At 41.7% G+C, this 22,803-nt stretch overlaps 1 protein-coding gene across 2 annotated transcripts; it reads left to right on the top strand.

Annotated features, from left to right (window-relative positions):
- The first annotated feature begins 936 nt into the window (after window positions 1-936).
- Window positions 937-3,193, top strand: LOC108133268 (uncharacterized protein DDB_G0271670). Of its 2 annotated transcripts, none has more exons than XM_070278535.1 (3): window positions 937-1,108; window positions 1,164-2,434; window positions 2,486-2,556. In XM_070278535.1, exons 1-2 carry the CDS (start codon window positions 1,025-1,027, stop codon window positions 2,046-2,048), a joined length of 969 nt encoding a protein of 322 aa, XP_070134636.1. In that variant the 5' UTR covers window positions 937-1,024; the 3' UTR covers window positions 2,049-2,434; window positions 2,486-2,556. The 2 variants fall into 2 exon arrangements, with proteins under 2 accessions (XP_070134636.1, XP_017108615.3); XM_017253126.3 differs by lacking the exon at window positions 937-1,108 and adding an exon at window positions 2,657-3,193 and having other exon boundaries at window positions 2,281-2,434; window positions 2,486-2,603.
- The last annotated feature ends 19,610 nt before the right edge of the window (window positions 3,194-22,803 follow it).

Raw genomic sequence — 22,803 nt, forward strand, 5'->3', positions numbered from 1 at the left:
CTTCTCACCGTATCCCACCTCCCGGCTCCTGCTGGAAACGGGCATGTTTTCAGCTCATGAATCCCATCGAGAAACGAGATGAAGTCTATTCTTGAACCCCGCTGAACTTTGGGCTAGAAAATGCTATTGATACATGACTATAAATCCAAATAATACCCATGTTTTAGAGTCGAAACTACTAACTCATAAAGAGACTATGATTTGTGCCTAATCTAGAACCCTTACATTTTTATGGGTCTATGACAGAATATAGATTACCCAAGAAATTTAATAGAATTTAGTATAATCACTAGATTGTAAAACTATTTTTTATTTAACGCTGTGACATTTAGTTGGGAAGACACAAAAGAATCAACCGCCTCGAATGCCTTCCTTTCCCTCTTAAATGGCGCTCCCAAAACTATTTTTGCCCTCCATCTGTCCGTCTGTCCGCGTGTCCGCCTGTCCGTGTGTCCGTATTCGTTTGTGTCCACCTCTGTCTAGCCGTCAGTTTGTTTTGCGCCTTGGGTTTTAGCATTTACTTCTGGCATAGCTGGCATTTTTGTAGCAATTCGTATCTATATGGTTTGTTTCTCCCTTTTTTCACATTCTATATAGTCTATATAGTCTATATACCATTCTATTTGATGCTCTCTTTGTTTTGGGTCCGGGATCTCTAAATGCCGCGTGCTCATCACGCGCAGACACTTTAGAATGCATCTAGTATCTGTGAGATGTGCTCACACATCAGAATAATAGATTAAGAAAATGAAAAAATATATAGACTAATGGTGATTATTTTAATTAGTATGTTTTTGGATTCAGAATCTATTTTTTTTTTTTATGCTCTGGCTTAGACTTCTACCTATTTAATCTCTGACTTCCCTCTGAGCTTCCTCCGGCCTAAACCTTTGGTGATTCTTTAAGGATCGAACATTTCTTTACCATATAATGGCATTCAAGTCCTCCCTTCTTTGCTCTATACTTCAACCCCAAATGGAATGGAATTCGAAACGAGTACGATCATCGTTCCCCAACATTCCTCATGCGCATGCGAGGATTGCTTGCTGTCTACCTGATGTTCCTCAGCCTGCTGTTTCACTGTACCACTAGTCACGTCCTGACCAAGGCAAGTCCCCATTAAAAGCCCACAAACTTTCCCTAACACCCACAGAAACCCACAGAGACACTCTCACCTCCACAAACGAATGGCCAATTCACGTGAGATCTACAACGATTTTGGTGCTCTAATCAATGGCATGCCCGGATTAATGGCAGCCGGACCCGGAGGGGTTCAAGGGCCACAGGAAGGTGGTGGAGGCGAAGAAAAGACAAAATGTGTGAATCAGAATCAGAAGTGTAACGTGAATGAAATCATCCAGCCGGGCGATCCCAAGACCAAGTCCTCGGCTATAGCCATGAAGGCCGCGGCAGATGCCAAGGCGGCCAGTGAGGCACAGTCGGCAGCTGGACAGGCGGCTGCCCAGCACATCAAGCTGGAGCTGGCCGAGAAGGCCTTCCAGTCGGCCAAGGCCGCCGAAGCAGCGCTGATGGGCAAGCAGATGATGGTCGATCAGCTGGAGCAGGAGGTCCAGGAAGCCAATGCCGTCGTCGAGGAGGAGACCAACGGCCTCCATGCCACGGAGAACAATATGAACGCAGCTGTGGAGGCGGCTCGGGCGGCCACCATGCAGTTCGAGACCATCAGTGAGCTACAGAAGACCTCACGGGATAATCTGGCCAACATCCAGTCGGTGGCAGTGGGCGCCCAAAACGAAATGGCGGTGAAGACCCAGCTCCTGGAGGCCGCCCGCAACCGGATGAACATCCTCCATAAGCAGCTGCTGGCTGCCCAGGAGGATTACGAGAAGACCAAGGCGGCGGCCTACAAGGCAGCCTGTGCCGCCGTGGAGGCCAAGCAGAAGGCGTCCTCCAGCGCCTTTGTTGCCGCCGGGTCTCCCTTCGACAAGGGAATCCAACGGCTGAGCAGGAGGATCAGATCCTTGAAAACCCCAGCCGTTTCCCCTGTTCATCGGTTTCAAAACAAGCTTATATTTTGTAAATGTTGATTTTTTAAGACGATGTTGATTTGATGATACCGATTTTCGTTTATGGATATATTTGAACCTTGTAATACAGTTGTTTACTTTATTTAATCCAATAGTTATCATAGGTGCTTCCACACCTTTAGCTTATCGGCCCTTTAAGCGGAACCAGTACCCTTGTATATATCGATTTAAAAAGATTATTCCGAATAACCTGGTCGAGACCCAGCTTTTTTAGATCAAGTAACACCCCATGTTCCCTATAAAAAGCCAAACCCCATATGCCAGGCTTCAAAGTGCCTCAAATACCTCACCAAAGATGAACAATATCTTGTCCTTGGTTTCCTGCGTGTTCTGCTTTTGCGCCTCCACTTATGCCCTGGTGCATTATATAAAACTGGAAAAGGGAGGTTTGTGAGTCATATAGTTTATGGAAACAATAACATTAGGTTAATTTTTAGCGAATGGTTGTAAAACGCCTCAGGGTGTGGAATTCAAGGTAGGCGCTTACGAACAGGATGAAAATGTCTGTGGGGCCTATACCTGCCAAAGTGAGAATGGAGATGCTTTGATTCATTAGTGAGTGATTCTTAAAAGATACATTCAATTTAAGTAATTATTTAAGTATTTAGCTGCCAGAGGCCAGTCACCTTTGCGGAGTGCAACGATACTGGAGTTTCGACGGGCACAGACTTTCCACAGTGTTGCTGGACGTGCGTCCGATACGTGGAGTGTGGTGACTCCTCCGGTAGTAGCTCGAGTAGTAGCTCAAGTAGTAGTTCTTCAAGCTCAGACAGTAGTGCATCCGCGTCAGCCAGTGGTGCAGCAAGCAGTGCAGGCGGTGGCCCTTCAGCTGAAGGGCCAGCCGCACGCACTAAAGGTGGACGCACAAAAGGATCTAAGATGAAGGGACCAGAAGACGACAGTGATGACATCAAGCTCGATGGAGAGTCGGAATTTGCCAAACTAGTTGATTCGAAGGAGAACATAAAGTTCGGTGGCGGTACTCCGCTAACTAAATTCGGGGAATCCTCCAGAACCGTCCCATCGAAAGGGTTTCGTTTCTTCAAATAAAAAACCATCTTTAAGATTTCCGCAATTTTAAATATAATATTTAAATAATTAAGAATCAAAATCGCTGTCATTTAGTGTATTAATAAATAAATTTAAAGATATAAGGCACCTCATTTATCTTTTTTGGCAAAACTGACCCACATATCCATGTATACATCTGATCGTAAGTGATATGTATCTTTCCCGGAGAATTCTGGTTTTCATTCGACTGTTTCCTTTCACGAGGGCCTTTTTTTTGTTTTTAATTATTAGCCGCTGGCATACAAATCTGCTGGCAAAAATAAAACAGGAAAAGGGTTTCAGCTGGGTCCTTCAACCCGGGAGGAAAAAAATCCAAAAATTCAAAACGCAGCAAACAGAATACAAGAAAAATTGAAAACCAGATCTGAAAAGAGTATGGGAATAAGAAATGGCATGGGATTGGGTTCGGGAGCTTGAGCAGGTAGGCTCGTTCCCTTCCCCAAATCACTCCCTGCCCCTTTTTTCCTCAACTGAAGCTGATTCGGTATGATGTACATTAAACGGGAAAGACAAGAATACCAAAATTAACCAAGGAGATCCCGAAAGCTTTTCGACCGGACAATTTGCGAGTTGTGGCCGATGTTGACACCGAAAAACCCCTACAGTGCCCTTAATTATCCCCTACAGAAACGTATTCTCTAGCTACGGGCGAGGTCTTGGTTCAGGGGTAACAAATTATAAACACCAAACCACCCTGAAAAAGACTTACCTTGGCCTCTAACAAGAATACAAATTGTTCAAGGTATTCTTTTCAAGAATCGAATAAAAATTGTCGAAGATATGGATATCGCAGTTAGTCCTATATTGAAATCCAGGAGTTTAAAAGGGGGTCCATCAGAAAAATATGAAAAATATCGATCAAAAATTTTGTTCACAGGTTTGGTTGCAGATTTATAGAAAATCGATCCACAAATCTTTTAAGGTATTCCTTTCCAGAATCGAGCCAAAATTTTCGAAGATGTGGACATCGTAGGGGGCTCTATATTGAAATCCAAGATTTTACAAGGGGTTCCATCAGAAAAATATGAAATATATCTATCAAAATTTTTGTTTGCAGGTTTTGATGCAGATTGATAGGGAATCGATCCACAAATCTTTTAAGGTATTCTTTTCAAGAATCGGGCTAAAATTGTCGAAGATATGGACATCGCAGGGAGCTCTACATTGAAATCGAGGATTTTAATAGGGGGTTCCATCAGAAAAATATGAAAAATATCGATCAAAAATGTTGTTCACAGGTTTGGTTGTCGATTTATAGAAAATCGATCCATAAATCTTTTAAGGTATTCCTTTCCACAATCGGATTTAAACTGTCGAAGATATGGACAAGTCTGATAAGTTATTGTAATAATTTTCTAGGGTATACACACTTCGGCCTCGACCAAAGATAGCCTTCCCTGGATCGTTTTCCACCTTTTATATTTAAATTAAGGATATGTATGTATCTGTATCTGTACATATTTATTTTTTGAATAAGCGAAAGAGAATAAAAGAACAATACCAGTCTTACAAAAGAAAATAATGCTTCCTTAATCTCCTTACGTAATATCCAGGAGCAACGTAATCACCGCAACGTAAGGAAAGCAACGACGTGGTTTGAAGACCGACCATGCGGTCGCAACATGTGTGGTGGAGCATGTTTGGTGAGAGCGAGATGGCGTGCGGATGGGGCGCAACAGGCCGCGGTGAAAGCGAGACGGCGCCAGAAACAGACACACCGACTGGGCGGCAGGCTAATAGAAATGCGACAACAAATAAAGCCCCAAAAGGCAGAGCGAGAGAGAGGGAGCGGACGAACAGCTGTCCGAGGCGCAACATGTCTGACTGCGCTCTGCCAGCGTCGACGTCGACGTCGCCTCGTTCTTTCGGATTTCGCCTTCGAGTTTTTTCAATTTATATTTTATTTTTTATTTTTATTTACAGTTGATCGTGCTTGGACGTTTTCCTCCAGGAAAGCTAAAAATAAAGAAAAAACCCACACTTGTAAGCCACACAACAGCCCTGGGAAATCGATGGTTCAGGCCGCTAGCAGCCGGGAAAGTGCGGCACGAAACTCGGTCAAGTGTTAAGAGAAATTCCAAATAAGTTGTCCAGCAACCTAATGAATTCTAATTTGTGATCTGTGTGTGTCTTCGAGTGTTTAAGAATTTAACACCTATCGACTTTTGAACGCGTGTTTCACACATTTCCAGCTATGCGGATCATTCACCCATCACAGTTCCCCACAAAAAAAATTAAAAAATTCAAAAAAAAACCCGCGAATTGAAGAACTTTTACACGTGTCCCCGCAGCTGACTCAGAACTTCTGGTAGACCAAAAAAATATATAAAAAAAATTAAAAGCAATTAAGCAAATTTTCCACAAATGATTAACATCAACATTATAGTCCCCAAGCCAGCCAATGCGACGACAAAAATTCCAAACAAAATGTGTTAATGAAGGCAGCTGCCAAAAAAAGCATCGGGAATTTTGTAATCGTGGACGGAAGTCGAACGTTCATGTCATGATTTTATAATCAGCAAACATCCCGGAAAATGAGTAAGCCAAGTTAGCAGGTGTTAGCCCAAGCTAACCGTTAAGAACGGAAAGCCAAAATCCAAGAAAAATAGTCGGAAAATGTTAGCTTTTTCCTCCGAAATGTTCAAGCCCCATTTTTTATTTCAAAAATTCAATTTCAAAGAAAAAAAGAGGCGGGAAACCGAGGCGGTTGAGAAGAAGAAGAAGAAGATGAGGGAGAAAAGGGAAAACGGTTGGGGCAGCTAATTGATAGTGGGGGCAGAGCAGCAGCAGCAGCTGCGCAGCGGCCAAAGAAGGAAGCCGAGAAACCGTTACAAGCCACAAAGGAATGTGTCACAGTTTAAATCACAATCGCACGTAAACGTCAAGTACCGTCGCAAGGCGGCGATGCAACATGTTTGAAGCGTCGCTGCTGGGGCAGCTCTCCCCAATGATCGCGGGCAGCGCTGCCGGCGTCGCCGAGGCAGACCCCGTCGCTGGCAGCGCAGCCGTCAGCTTTCAATTCTTTTCAATTCGGCTTTCAATTCTTTTTTGGAGCTCGATCGCGACGGTTCGCGGCGTCTCGTGGAAAGTTAACTCTGAACAAAGAGCGGGAGAGCAGGAGCTGGACCCCAAGCCCTGAACGCGAACGCCGGCCGACCCCTACCTCGAGCGAGGTGAGGCACATCCTTGAGCCACTAGTAACCAGCTACCAGTCCTGCAAGCCATCTAAAGGGAAAAGAAATTAATTAAATTATATTTAGGCAGAGCATCGTGGCGCGCTCTCTCTGTCGCGCTCGCTATGTGTGTGTGTGTGTGTTCGGGCGTTATTGTGCATGTTTCCGGTGGCCGAAAGAAAAAAAAAATAAATAAATCAAAAAATTATTATATTAATAAACAGCCAAACGATAAAAAAGAAGAGTGCCACACAGTGGAATGTGTCGCACGAGTGTGTGCGTGTGTGGTTGTTGTAGGTGCATCTCGCGTAACAATAATAATAATTGCATTTATCGGGTGTCCGACAACTGGCGCCAGCTTCAATTCAATTATAAATAACATCATCAAAAAAAAAATTAAAAAAAAAAAAAGGAAAAACTTGTTAAAGTAGGCGTTCGCGGGCAGCCTCCCTTTGCCCCCGCCCTATAGCCCTCTCTTTCGCTCCCTTGGGGCATCACGCGCGCCGGTCCAAAGTTAAAGTTTGTTGGGTAACGCACACGTCACACACTCGCACACCACATCCAAACACACACACATCCGAGTCACACACACACACACACTCATACACTGCAGCTAACTAATGGAGCCCGGGTTTGTTTTCGTCAACCCACTTGAGTCCGGAACAAAAAAAAAAAATCAATACTCGTTATGGGATTAAAATTTACAAGCTTGCGCCACTGAACTACAAAAAAAAATCACAAAAAAAAAATCAAAATAAAATAAAAGAAATAAAAAAGGCTTTAAAACTTGGAAGAAATTCCTTATCAGAGGGGGCCAATGTTCCAAGGTTTTCTCGAAAAAACTTTGATACTTTGAGCTCCCCTTAAAAAAAATACGATTTAATCGCTTTAAAAAAATTAAAATAAAATACACTTGGAGTTACTGAAAATCTTGCTTATTAGCAAGGACATCTGTTCACATCTTACCGGGCAGCATTAGATCCTTTATGATAACTCTAATACTGTCAGGTAAAGATGTCGTCCGTGTCCTTAACCATCTGAAGGAATCAAAAGCTCAACGAGAAAACAAGTTTTTCAGGAAAAAGGAAGACGCGGCAGAAAATTGGTCATAAATTCTTTTATTTTTGTTTTTGCAGCCTAAACCAGCAGCCGCAACGCCGCGTTTTTTGGATGACATCAGTTAGGAACAAAAAATACAAAAAAAATTAAGAAAAAGAGAAGAAATCGTTCCCAATTCCCATTTTCGATTCCCGGACCCCGGCGGAGTCGGCAGGTAAACATTTATAGAGAAAGGGAGCGAGATGGAAGAACCTATAAAAATATATATTTTATGAGATACCGCTCGGTTCTTGTGTCTTGGATCTTGGAGTGGAGAGGCTGCTTCTGCCGTCTGGTTTCTTAATTTCATCGCTCGGTCACCGTTTAGTGACAAAAAGTGTCTTTTTTTTATGATGATACTTACCCGACGAACCCGCCTGCCTTCAGCCATCATCATAGATGTTGTTCCTATCCACAAATTTACGATTATGGCCAACTAGCTGAACCAGCAGGTTGGCTAAGTCTCGTTTTGTTGCGTTCCATTTGATTTCTTTTTTTTTTTTTTTTGATCTCGCATTCGTGGCTCTTAAATGTTCATAATTCGAAACAAGAGAAATGTGAAATACGAAACCCTGTCATAATGCTGGCCACAATCAAATAATTAAAAGGTTTATAAATTGCCCAAACGTGATCCGAGTTAGAGTTAATTGAGCACAAGCTTTGAGGATTTAGGAAGCGATAGGTATAGTCATATCATCAGTATCTTAATCATTTTTTTTTTCTAATCCTAGAACTTATCAATTCAATCTTGAAACAGGTCAAACCCATTGATAAGACCCTCTTGGCCAGACAAGATAAAAATAAACCTCAGAGGCTGATCCCAGCCAGAGATTGCTGTGAGGCTTCCACAAAACGATGTATTTGTAATAGCCATCCGAGTGCCACCTGGGTAACAACCAAGTTAATTGTCAAGAGTGTCCAGAGTCTAGGTGTATTGTGTATGAAATGTAGGTAAAGCCACGTCCAATATTTGTGTGGGCTCTGTTTATATAGAGTCGAACCGACTACAAAGAGAGATATATGGTGGCAAACATATGTTCGTACTAGTGCCTGAAGGAGTACAGGGATCGTAAAACCGTTTACAGGGCTTTTAAAATTTTTACAGTTTCGTGGCATAGTGGGCACATGTACATAGTTAGCAAAGTAAAGTCCCCTGGTTAGATGAGGTGGCGGCGGTGGGGGGTTAATCTAATCAGAGAACTAAAAATGCGTTAGTTGCGGTCTGGCCTGGTCGAAACGAACCCCCGAAAGGCGGAACGACCAACGTAACCAGAACGAATATAACACCTGTTAATGAACTTAGCAGCGACTCTAATGAAATACGTACACCTTTGTGGCACCTCCACTTAATGTTCCCCACCTTCGAGGCTATATCGTTCCTTAAAGTCCCCCTGTTGTCAGGTCGTAAAGTAAACCCATTTCAGATCTCTTTTCTTTCTTTTTTTTTTTTTTTGTTAAAAGGCTGCATAAATCAATTAAAGCCACGGGATACCTCGCCCCGCCCAGAATTAAAGCTTGACCGTCTCTTTGAATAATGCATGTATAGTTGATCCATCGTTTTAAATTACCCCGTAATATATTCCAGATTAGAGTTCGTAGTAATCCAACCGAGTGCAGAGTGAATCACTTGGAATAAATAAAGCCATCAATGAGCACAGACTGTTCAGTTGATAGGCTTCTATTTCACATTTCCATTCCATTATTGATAAATCCCAATAGACTCTTCCCGATTTTTGCCATTTCATAATTCTATTTAAAAATTGTGGTAGAAGCAATCTACTAACGGTCTAATGAAATGCCTGGCCCGGCTGAAAAACTGCCAAGTCAGCAATCGTGTGACAATTTCACAAGCAACAACTAATTGCGGGCTAGCTGCCCCTGGTGGTGCCTAGGTCTGTGTGTTGGCCAATCTACAATTTAAATCGGGCAATAGAGGGTCCAGTTTGATAGGAGAACACTTCAGAGCCGACCCAGAGGCGCTGAAAGAGAAGTGCCGGTCTCGGATCGGGCCGGTCGTATCGATGGCCCGAGTGTTAATCGAAATAGGTCCGAGAACACTTGATATCCACATGGCTATATACACGATAATGTCGCATTCACACCAAACCGACCCAAAACCAGCCCCACTCCTCATTCTCCCCCCCACTTGAACTGAATGGAAAACGAAAAAGGAAAAAAAAACAATAACGATCGATTCAAAGTCACACAAAGCCAATCCATTTCAGGCAGCCAAGCTCGACTATCAAGTCTGTCAGTGGCCAGGGGCGAAAATGTTGAAATTAATTTCATATGGCTGCATATCTCACCTCCGACATCAGATTTCAGTTGACCAGGTGTGTATCGGTTGGATTTCTCTGGGCTTGGCCCAATAAAATTCTTTAAATAATTATTTGTAACTAATTGAAAACCTAATCAGCGAGAAAGGTCCAATCAATATTGACCAATAAAAGTACGGTTCTGGAAATAGTCCGAAAATCTGAAGAAAATATACCCCAAGTGTCACTCATTGCACATGGCCAGTCAAGAGCTACTATATCTAATCAGGGCCTAAGGCGGGAGTATCTAATCAATGGCGATCCAGAAGTGCGTGAGGAGAGTATCTAATCGGGCTGTAGTTTCAGATACTATAAGTGGCCAACCAGCGTTATGTAGTCTCTTTTTCCTGACCGCTGGATTACAAAAAATAACTTATTTAGTTTCAAATATAGACCTCAGCTACAGTTCGGTGAGCCTTGGACAAATGTTTGTCTCTGTGTCATCATAAATATCTCAACCAGATCCAGACCCAGACCCAGACAGACTATGACTGGCCGGCAGGCCGGCCACTGGAAACGAGCTCAAATCAAAATATTGAGCATGATTTATAAATTACGGGCTGTAATATAATACGCCTTGACATGATAACAAAAGCGAGCCGAGCCCAAAGAGGGGAATAGATGCCAAGCCGTACCGAAGAAAAAGGCCCGGAAAGACGATGAACTGCTATGATAGTCCAGTCCATCACACACATAGGGTTAAAGAGGGGGCAATGAATGGGCGTAAATCAATTAAAGGCTAACAAAGCAATCAAGCCCGATTACTATGATCGAAGACGGACTAGCTTGAATGACTTGTGTAGCGTCATGCATTGTCATTCTTGGGATCGATGGTGTCACTGTTACGGGGTATTACCCAAAATGCATTCAATACTGTTTCAGGTTGGATGTAGTTAGACCTGGATGTAGCCTAATGAACTTAACATGTTCGCCGATCACCGAACATCTTTAAATGGAGTAGAGCGGCTTTAGTTTAGTGGCTTGACTCTATCAACTCTTTAGAGTTTTCAACTCTTTTTTTTTTGTGCATTAATTAGTTATACACTAATTTCCAATTCCGATTTCAGTCATGCAAATGTTAATTGACCACTTAAGTTAAAACTTCATAATGATCGTTAATAATACCGGACGATCGTCTTCGAGGGAAGAGAGCTGGGAGCAGTGGAGTATAGTGGTGGAAGGAGGTCTACGACAACTGTAACCGAAGCTGAAAGAACAGGTTCAAAACCCTAACTAGCCAAGACCGAAAACCCGTAAACGATATGCAACCTATACACATACAAGGAAGCTATATGGTATATAAAGCCTAGATGGCTAGGTGCCTTAGTGCCTAGACCGGCCGATGCGATCATGTGAAACCCGAGAGTTCGGTGGACGGGCCCCTCGAAACCCCTCCGGGCTCTTAACTGTGCATTAATGATCTTCTCAGCTAGCTCATTTATAAACTTTGGCCCAGCCACTTTGTGAAAAATTACACAAAATGGTGCTGAACTTTAAAATCTGCAATATTTTTCCACTCCATACCCAATACCCTCAAAGGCTGTTTACTAATTCTATTGACTAACACGTATTTGTAACTAATAGATTAGACTTTTATGGCTTAGATTTCCCCAAATATACTTCAATTTATCATCGATGTGAGTTAGGGGAAGTGAAACTAGAAATGCAAGCTCATGCCTCATAATCAAGGGCAATGAAAACTATTTCCTGTTGCCCCAACTTGATTGCATTGATTGCCCCCCGCCATCTAACTGGAGGGAGGAGAGACCCGAACAGTGACTCGTGCCACCGTTGCCATCAAAAACAATGCACCATGCCACAAGGAGACGGCTCCCAGAGCCCAGAGCCCTGGTCTCCTAGTATCTGGTTCTCAGATAGCATACCTAGCGCAACTAACTCAGCGCCTCTTGGCCACAGGTAATTGAACGCGGCCCCAACTCCTATGGAGAGACTCCCCAGCCCATCCACTCCGCCTGAGCTACTGTGCATCCCATGGCTCTTTGGCACGCCTGCTCTTTAGCGATAGTCTGGGCTACACAGGAAAAAAGGCCTAACTGTCACTGGCTTTTGGTCATTTCTCTACAAAATAAATAATAAAAAATTTCTCTCAGTGCCATAGGTATTCCAGACCAGGTTGGGCGCATGGGCATGGACATGCTCACCGGTCTGCTGATTCGGTTTTGTTGGGGTGCATCAAATTAGCATTGTTTCCAAAGCTACTGAGCTCTTTAATAGGAGAGTGAACTCCGAAGGGGGGGACTGTACTCCAAACAGGAGTAGAGCTCCCACTTCCTTGATAAGAATTGAAAACGATTATTAAAATAATAAACCAACTATTATATTGCGAATCCTGATCTCTTGAAACCGGAAGTACTGGATAGATTACCCATCGATCGAACTGGATTCTTATCTTGTTATTACCATTTTATTAAACACTTGTATTATATTTAAATATCAACTATAATAAATTCACTTAATTGAATGCTTCTGGTCTTTTTAATTGGAATTACTTTGCACTTCTGGCATATGGATGGAACTCAGATGGCTACCAACAAGGTGACACACTTGCTCAATGGATTATCCCACATGGACAGAATGCGACAGAAAAAACGCGACTGTATTAACCAATTATATGGGGGGCCCGGTGCAAGCAGAAACTATATTTCGTGGAACATTAATAACCTGGCCTGTGTGTAATTTGCATTCGTTATCCAATACATGAATGTACTTACGTGGATCGGGGCCACTGTACTAGCGCCACCTGGGTCCATGGCTGTGGCTAATCGGATCCGGCGGTTCGAGTTCGAGTTGGTAATTAAAAAAAAGTCCACTTTTCAGCTCGGTCGTTCTATTTGGGTTTCCGACACTCTGTCCCCCTTAATAGCTCGAACTAATGGAATAATTGGCGCCATAACATGGCTAAGCAAACTTTTATCTCAGATGCTGATGGCTGCTGAATGGAAGGCTACGGGCACTCCAGGAATAAAGACAGATAGGTACTACCTGTACCTACCTACCTGTACGTACATTACTTTCCCCGCAAGCTCACAATCACTGAGCAATTAGTAGCTTAGAAAATGCTGTGGAGGCTGGTCCGAAGCATCATGAATATGGATGGACAACTACTATACAACTGCTTTATAAGTGAACTCTACGCCCCTCACATGATGGCGGCAAAAAAAATGCTATGCCAACTATAGCCGCAAACCCAGACGCCTAACAGCCATCAACTATGGCTATGTACGTAGACGTTTAACACGTAAAAAATTATATAAATTTGCATAGAAATTGCAATGAACCTTAGCTCGTATGTGGAAGAATATCTGAGCAACAGGTTAATGTAAGCACTGATCAGCAAGAAAATAGTTATGAAAAGGTATATAGATTTTATGCCATTAATCTATAAATTAGTATGATTTTTGTAGGGTTTGTACTTCATATACTTTCTCTTAAAGTTTGAAATATTTTTTTAAAACTCCCCCCGATGTCTAGTGTAGTCATTAAAATGTTGTCGTTGTTTTTGTTGCTGCTAAAGTTGTTGTCCAAGTAGTTGTTGTAATTATTAGCATGCTAGTTGTTGTACTAACTGATGGCAGCCGTAGACTTTTGAACCCGCAGCTGACGGTTTCAAAACAGAAATCCAAAAGATACAAAGACTCGCATGTGCAGATTAAATGAAAAATTAAACGAGTGAAATTAACTAAATTTGTTGGCCAGCTACTGTTGGCCAGTGTTCTGCATTTGGCCATAACAACTAAAATTGTTTTTCGCTTTTTTTCTTTGGTTTTATTAAATTTTTCGCCTGTTATTTATAGCGCAGAATTCTGTAGCAAGTTTGCCGACTACGCGGAGACCAAGTCCGAGTTATATTCGATGGCAAAGTGGAAGTCGCACAGGCCAGGCCAACAGAGTTATTAATGCTTGGAATTTTCATAATCGAAACGAGTTTTTTGGCTTGAGCGGCAGGCCAAGCCAGCCAGGCAGTCAGGCAAGGAAGCACGCGCGTCTTGGCCAGACTCGCAACCTGGCTCTTTGGCCGTTCCGTTGCTGCTTTAATAACTAACGCCTCTCCTCCCCAACCGATCCGATCCGATGCGATCCGATCGGATTCAAGCCGATCCTCTGGCACTCCAACAGAGGCTTAAGCCCAGGGTGGTGGCAATGGGGGGTGGGGCAGAGAGTTATGGCCATGGTAAGACAAGCACACGCCTTGCGCGAACAGGTGAAGCGTTTAACTGTGCGGCTTGAGAATTGGGCTTCTACTCCTCGAAAACATACTGAAAGAAAAAGAGGATATTTCTTTAAATATTTTTAATAAAAACTGTATAATTTACTTTAAAAATAATTATATTTTTTACAAGAAGTTAAAGTAAAATATTCATCTTTTTATTTAACTTTGTTTTCATAAACTATTTTTCATCTGTAAGAGTCTGTAGCTCTCAGAGCTGACTCCAATTGGCCTGAGTGGCCTCTTTGGACTTTGTGCACTTGGCCCAACTGTTGGCTTATAGAAAAAAAATCTATGATCTGATCACTAATTTGTTGACTTTGGCAGAGCGTGATTTAAGCCTAGGATCTTTGGCTATTAGAGTGCCAAAGCTATGAACGATAAAGCTTGGATTTAGAACCAATATAGGGACTGAGATCCGCTATAGAAACTTGGAGTTATGCAAAATTCTGGAGTGCTGCCCCAACTCCTGGGCCAGCACATTGCATTGCATGTGAACCATCGCCCTTGGCCATTGCAATGGCATTGGTAGTGAGTATTCCAGGCTGGCTGGCAGGTAGCCGAATGAATGGCCAGCCAGCCCGCAACCGGCAGCAACCTGCTCGAATGCAAAGGCAAGGCTGTAATTTGCTTAAAAGCAGCGAACAAATAAAGGGTTTCAATGGCTCCCGACGGAGATAATGAATTGCCAGAGGGGCAGGGGGGCGGGGGGTCTGACAAGGGGGATAAGGTTGGAGTGCCGAGGGATCAGTGACAAGTGCATGCCGCTCTGAGCTCTGAAGTCTGGGGTTCTTGGTCGTCCCGTCTTCTTATGACGCCGGACGACAGCTGCCTGCCCCGGACTTTTGACCGATCCATAGTTGGTTCATGTCAGTTGGAGGTATCCTGGTCGTCATACTTTTAATTAAGTGCATTTTAAGTGGTCCGTCTTGGGCCATTACCCTCTACCATTTTCTATTATTAGATCTTTTTTTTGGCATTTATGCGAAAAGTAACACTTTAAGCCTTTTACTTTCACAGGAATCTACTATGATAATCTTTTAGCTGGAAGTCTGTTTGCTCAGAACTGACAACAATGCGCCGGTAATGATTCGAATCAATAATAATAATATATTCAATTCTAATGGCGAGCAAATACTGGTGATATGTAAATTCTCAATTAGCGAAAACAGGCTTTCAAATTAATAGCAGATTAGGAGCTAAACGGCTGAATGCCACACTCTGAAAACATTCAGGTAAATAATTAATTTATTATTTTCTCGAGCTATTGGAGTAAGAACCTGAAAACATCTGCTAGAGCAAGCAACTCCCAAGAGTTCCCCAGTCTTTGGATTTCATTTTCCTCTCTGATAAGGTTTTCCCCAAGATATTGAAAATCAATTGGAATCCGCAGCTCAGTGCCCGAGAAACATATAACTAAAATCCATTTAAATATCGGAGTGGCGGGAAAAGTAGTGGAGAGGTGGCGGGGCCAATGCTGATAAATGCCCAAAGGCTGCCAAGCGAGACGTCGATAAAACAAATGAAGAAACCCAAACGGCGCTACACGAACTGAACTGAGCTGAGCTGAAGAATTGCTGAGCTGAAGAGTTGGTGGGGCAAGTGGCTAGTAATTTCGTTTGGCTTATCGCAAATACGCAAAGAATGGCAAGGAATTTATTCATAAGCATAAATATTCGCGGGACTTGGGAACAGGTTCGACCCGCCGAGGTCCAGAGCTTGAACTCCGGTTCACGCAACAAACTTGTATTACACAACGAAAAATGTATACCCATGATAAGGATATCATTTCTGGATCTACCATTCCGGATATATTTTTGGATTTCAAAAGCTTGCTCCACTTTCTGGAAGAAGGAAGTTGAATCACCGGATACTGTCGATAGAATTCAGTTTTTTTTTCTGTGTAAAAGTGGAAGTTGAGAAGGAGGATTGGGAAAAATGGTTTAAGTATTTATTAAATTGCGGCTCTCCCAAGTGGTCGGCAGACGATGGCCAATCTGCACGATAATCATGGGGTGTGAAAAATTTATGAACGCCGCCGCGCACGCGCACGCGCAGAAATGGAAAACATAACCACCGCCAAAGAAAACCCAAGAATCTGACAGTTTAATGAATATGAATTCAACAATGTTCCGGATAGAGAGAATAAGAAAAAGTTATTAAAGAAAAATTAAACTTAAATTTCATTTTAGAATCATCCATAAGGAATCCTGAAACACTCAAAAACCTTTGATCGATCTGCCTTCTGGGTGGATATCGACTTGAGTCATCAAATCGGCTAAGTGCCTGGTCTGAGGCTGTCAGTTTCGCTAGACTTTTTGGCCAGGCCCGGTATTAAGACCTGAGATCTGGCCAGCGAGGTCCGGGCCAAAACAGATTTATGGCCTGTTAAAACGTCCACCGCCAAGTGCCAGGCAATTGGTTAAAAGCCACAAGCGCCCAAGATGCAACACGGCCGATAACAAAGGCGCAACAAACGAACACAAAACAAACAAAAGGGGGAAATAAAACCGCAAGAGGAACGCGCCACATGTCCAAAAAAGGATCCGCAAGGAGTTCATAAATAAAAGATGGCCAAGACCAAGACCAAGACCCTTTGCTTAAACAATGGGTACCTGGCGAATCGAAATCCCAAAGATGAATCCAAACCGCAGACTCAATGGTCAAATATGCAGACGTGACTTATTTAGGACAAATTGTTTGATTTACGTTTTGTAATAAAAAGCAAACAGGTTGGTTTATATCAACTTGAAGAAGACTCTTAGCTTAGAGACAAATTTCTGATAATTTTCGTTCGTGTCTTAAAAGATTTTCTCACGCAAAGTCGACGTTGTGATCCCAGCTCAAGACCCCCATACACCAACCATTGATAACTAAAAAAAAATAAATGAAAAAGAGAATCCAAGTAATATGACACCTTAGACACATTGGCTAGGACAAGTGGCTGAGATTAGGCTTGGAGAAAATCATTGGACAGGATACGCTTGATTTGAGGAGAAGGAAAACCAGAGAGTCAGAGGAGCAGAGTGGTTTGGAAAAAAAGGTCATTGGTCCGGATCGGAGTCGATAGCATCGCCGATAATCTCGGTTGGGGTCTCTCTATGGCCTTACTTATTTACGAGTGACTTGGTGAATCCCAAGACACAACGAGCTACTTTGAATTTTTAATTTCATGACACTCAGTCGGTCCTTCTAACCAAGAAACCCCGATCCAAGCTATTTGCTTGGATGCCACGCTATTTGGCTGCTCGAGGCATAATTAAAATTTATGGCCACTGCGCTTCGACTCAATTCATTAGTCGCCCTCTAGACGGGGCCTAATTAAAAAGTTTCATAAATTCTCAAAAACTCCGTCCACCTGTTGATCGGCTCTGGCCCATAATCTCTGGGGAGAATTGGTGTGTGTGTGACCAATTCTTTGAACTATAAAGTGTTTTGAGCAGGGTCAAAGTTGATCAAGCCAAGCCAAATTGTAGGTCACCTAAGGTTAATAGCTTAACATACATAGACTAGCATTTCTGTGGGTAATATATTATTTAATACAAAAGAAAATCCTTTACCGATCATATTTCTTTAGACATTTGTTATGGGATCTTAATGGGCAATGTGTAAATTTTGATAGGATTGCCCGGGATGAAAAGAAGCCAAGGAAAATGAGACAGGGCCAGGGCCGGGGACAGGGACAAGAATGTCAAGTGCCGCCTGGCTGTTGCAAGTGCAACAGACCTTGCCCCCTTCCCCCCGCCCGTCAGAGTCCCGTCCGTCCCCTTCTGGAAGTCATTAGCATGCAAGGGGCAGACACTGGCTGATATCCACCAAGCCGGCACCACTGGGAACCAGTTGACAGTTGTCAAATCCACTTACGCTCTTCATGGTAAACAGTTTTTGACGAGCCTGCTGAAGGATTTATTTAAGTGCAGACAGACTAACAGACTAATAAGTGCGGCACTCTCTGCTCACATATTCATAAACTCGTGTATACCATATATACAAAATGAAGGTGACTGTCGACAGGAGGCAGTGGGCTCTGGGGGGACTTTGGAGTAGGCTGTCTTCTTTTACTACCTGTTTTTACCTTCCTTTTGGTCAGTTAAAGTTTTATTTGAATTCTTAACGGACAAGTCATGGCCGGGAAAGTTTTTTGCTTCGATTTCTAATTCCACTATAAAAATCGGTAGATAAAATTCAAAGCTGTTAACTTTTAAACTTTAAAAGAGTTATGCCATATTTGTTTGGGTTTTAAAAAGGTACTCCCATAGGAAACATACTCAACAAATATATGTATCTATAGAGTCGAGATGGAAAAGTTCGTTCCAGGAAAGGGAAAAACTGAAGCCCAGCCAGAAATGAACAGAAACCAGACCAACTGTTCCAATAACGATTAAACAAATGAGTTGGCTCCTTCGTTCGTTTTTTTTTTTTTGTTCTCCCCAGATGTTTTTGGTTTTTTTTTTTTGGGGTTCCAAGTGGAAGTGCCTGGTAGTTGGTACCTTGTCTCAGGGTTTAGCGTAATATTTGCTAGGCAAACAAAAACCGAACAGAACAATCGAAATACTTGAAGGCTCCCCGAAACAAAAAAAATAATACAAAAACTCGTGACTTGACAAGGCCAAGAAGCTGAACGAGTCGAAAGGCAATGGATTGTGCAACAATTTCCACACCATCAGCGGGAAATCCATCATCCGGATGATGCTTTTCCTACACTGAAAGAAGTTCCCTTTGACAGAGTATACCCAAAAGACACAAAGACTTTTCGAATTTTGAAAATTATAATAGAATTCCTCATTGGTATTTGCTTTAGTTTTTAATACGATCACCTACTGTTCGAAATTCGACATTTGACAATTGATGGCCGGCACATTTGTCTTTCACTTGTTGGCTTACCGTCTTGTCGTGCACCTTCAACCATTCATCTCTTTCCATTGTGAGGCTGGCAGTATGGCTCTCTTTTACCTTCCCTTTATCGCGGGTCTTTTGAAGTGAACCCGTTTTGACAAATGTGTGTCATTGCTGGGCCATCAAAAGACACGATCGTTGGAGTCTTTTCCTCTCCGAATTCGATTTTGTTTGGCAAGGCAAGGTGGCTCCGGCAAGGTGTATTTTTCGGCTATTAATGCTGGCGCAAACGGTAAAACCAAATCAAGTGACTGGCAATCTGAAGATCATCTTCGGCATCATCGAGATCAACAGAAACCATTCGATGCCGAAGTAACTTTCAATGAATGGAATTTCATTCAGTGAGTGGTGCCTCTTCGATACTTCCAACTTCAATCGATAGATGATTTTACATCCATAGAACTTGAAGATATTTCTTAAATACGTTTAAATGCCTAAGCTCCACTCTATTGTCAGCAAATCGATCAGGTCTCGGAGCAAATGACAGCTTCTTTTTTGGTCCAATTGATCTGTATTTCTGTATGGAAGTCGGTATTTTTGGGGCCAGTCTTTGTTACACATTTGTCACACTTCTCAAAAATAGAATACGCTCAATTGAAATCATTACGTGGTAAATGATACCAATAAACAGCCGAAGGCAATCCGGGCCATGACTTTTCTGGAGACCGAAAATGCGACAGCCAACAAGCACTAAATTTATAGGTAAGGATCTTAGACAACTTTCATTGTGGCGACAGCAAAGAAATTCTACAAAAAATGCCATCACATTTTGAAATACTTTTCCAAAAAACACACGAAACAAACCAAAGCGGCGACAAAGACATGCTCTTACTTTTCAGATAGAGCATAGAAGATTCTAAATGATATATTTTCCAAATAGAAAACTCTATAGAGTCGTTAATCTTAAAAAAATACTTCATTAAAAGTCTCACCTTTTTGAATTTTATTAACCTTTTATCAGTTTTTTATTTCCTGGAATATCAGGGTATTTAAATGGCCTAATTGAGTCTTATTTTCCTGCCTCGTAATTGAGAAGAGAATTTCCCAACATGCGCTTCTGCCCCATTTCATAAGCCATCAGCGGCGACACGGCGACCGAAAAGCTCACCACAATTTTCATTTCAGTTTCAGTCAGTTTTGGGGAAGGAGGATGTTCCTCGAACCAGAAGAACAGCACCATCACCCCCATCCCTCCTTACGGAGGAGTCGTTGCGTAGGTGTCTTCGGGGTGTCAGTCCGTCCGTCTGTCTGTCCGGTTTTCCGCACTGTGTGTCAACCGCTGCTGAAAGATTTTCGTGTCGTTGTTTCCATGCCGCCTGCCACCAGACGACAGACACGAATTCTTTCGACAAGAAAACACATTTCGAAAACTTTTCCCCCTTTTTTTTAAATTCTATTTCTCTTTTTTTAATATTTTCTCGTGGTTTTATTTTTTTTTTGTGGTCCGGCGGTGTGTACGTAAAAAGATTTAGCAATAGCAATGAATTTTGTTAATTTATGGCATTATTAATAACATCTAAAAGAGAAAATGAAACAAAAACAAAAAATAATGTAGAACTCGCTAAAAATTTCTTTAAACCCATTCCGGATGCAAAACAAAAAAATGTATAGAAAAATAACGACTTTACAATACTCTTCTTTCTCTAGAGAAGAAAAACATCGTGAATGTCACATAATATTAAAAATTATAAGAATTAAAGACAACCTTCAGATCTATTAAATTTTTAGTTTAAAAAATAATTTTGATATATGTATCTCCTCTAATAGCAATACAACCCTCAGATAAATAATTCAACACGTTGCATGCGTAATCACAAGTCATGGGACCATTCAAAAAAACTGTTTTTCAAATGATACATATACCAGGCATAGGCATAGAGATCACTTTCAGAGTACAGATACACAGCTTTTCGGTTTCTTCACAAAACACAGAAGATGTCTCAAACAATAGAGAATTTCACTGGGTCAGCTTAGTTATGCGGAGATTATTGAATGATAGCTAGGCTAAAGCCATAAATACTGCTGGGATTGTCTATATCGAAGCTTGTGAATGGCACGAGCTCAACATCAACCTGCATAAAATGCAAATGAGTCCGGAGTCCGACAAAAGCCGCGCCAGAAACCCCCAAAAGCAAACAAATTTACGACCAATCAATAGAGCTAGCTCCAAAGCCATTGTTTTCCTCAATTCGGTTTGTTTGAGCCAAACTAACTTTGGGCCGATCGATCGGGTCTTGGATGGCTTGGAAGCTTTCTGGTTTCCTAGACCCAATAGGTGTTCCACTCGCCCCGACCGAAATTTACATTAATTTGTGAACAAAGTATGGCATATTATGCAAATATTTAACAGGCCGAGACTGTGGCACTTCCCTTAGCAACGAAATTTGGGTTATTTAATTACCCAATCGACCTAAGCATACTTATTAGCAGTCTCAAATAGTAGAATTCCACTGTACGATTTTGAAATAATATACCTATCGTAGCGAGTACGAATTTTATTAAAACGCCACTGATCCGAAAATGTTCGAGTGATTTCTGAACTGAAACGATAACCCGGATGACTTGATTTCTAGATCAGGCGCCTAATCAAAGCTATTTAGAAATGACTTAGCTAACGTTTAGATTTTAATAGTCCCAAGTCGAATTGTCAAAACAGGCGCATTCCTTGAGGGCAACTTTGAACTTTTCAACGAGATAGGAAAAATTGTCGAATCGGAAATATTAAAATTGCTAAATGAATCGGATCATTCCAATGGAATTTTAGGTGATTCGAAGAACCATGAATGAATAACTGAGCTAGTAAAGACCTCAAGAATCTTCAAGGCAACGTCTAATTTTAGCCAAAGGTTTATTCTTTTTCGATGTCAATTTATTATTAAAATTTATGACGATATTAACACGAAAATCGGAATAATACTTTTACCCATTTGACGTTTTTATGGGCCACCCCCAAAAAAAAGAGAACCCCATCCCCGCCTTCACAAAAATAAGGCAACTAAAAAAGATTTGTACCAATTCTTATGCGGAGAAGCATTTGAAAATTAAGTCTTTGTGCTGCTAGAGAAGCGCGTAATTTATTGCATAATTATAGGAAAATGGCGAGACAACAAAGTAAAAAGATTATCGCTCTTTGTGACCCCAGAAATAAAATATATTTTTATTTCATGATTTCTTTCCGTTGGATTTGCTTTCTAGAAGCCTTGACGAGCCCTGGCCCTCCTTCATGTCCCCCTATCTCAGCACAATAACAAATCTTCATAAGAAGATGAAAAATGCCATAAACACACATTCACATGCATATGTATAAATGGGAAACATATAATTTGCATAAAATCACCTGATTGAACGTTAAATATTTTATTAAGATTCAGATTATTGAGCTGAGAAATGCTCATAAACTTCACGATCAGACGGCTCTTAAAAAGAGCCAATAATAAAATTAGAGGCGCTAGTGTACACTGAGAAACCAGCAAAAACTAAATACGGAATACCATGTAACGCATCCGTTTTATTCATTTTCATTTTTAGCAGTGTAAGCGTCGAAACCATGCAGAACAGGAGAGAGTGAGCCCCTTAATCGAAATTCAACAAACATAAATATTTGCATAAATTACCGGAATAGATTTTCAAGCTGTTTTACATTTTTAATGAACAGGAAAAAATGTCTTGGGCAGTATGCAACGGTTAGGTACTTTGATCGTTGCTTTGTGTAAAGGCGACATAAATTAGAATTTCATAACATACAACAAGGGCTAAATAAATGAGTCGGTCGAATAAGGTCAAACCTATTGAAACTTAAAAAAAAATTGCCATAAACTGCAAATAATAGCATAATAGCAAAACATAAATATATTATAGAGTAATTCAAACCACAAACAAGTATATATTTTATCCCCACATCCGTTTCCGGCAGTGCCCATGGGGAGCAAAGTAATCGAATATGCTATCGACTATCGATAATCACAAAAATAGTG

The sequence above is a fragment of the Drosophila bipectinata genome, chromosome 2R (genome assembly GCF_030179905.1).
Source record: "Drosophila bipectinata strain 14024-0381.07 chromosome 2R, DbipHiC1v2, whole genome shotgun sequence".
Taxonomy (NCBI): domain Eukaryota; kingdom Metazoa; phylum Arthropoda; class Insecta; order Diptera; family Drosophilidae; genus Drosophila; species Drosophila bipectinata.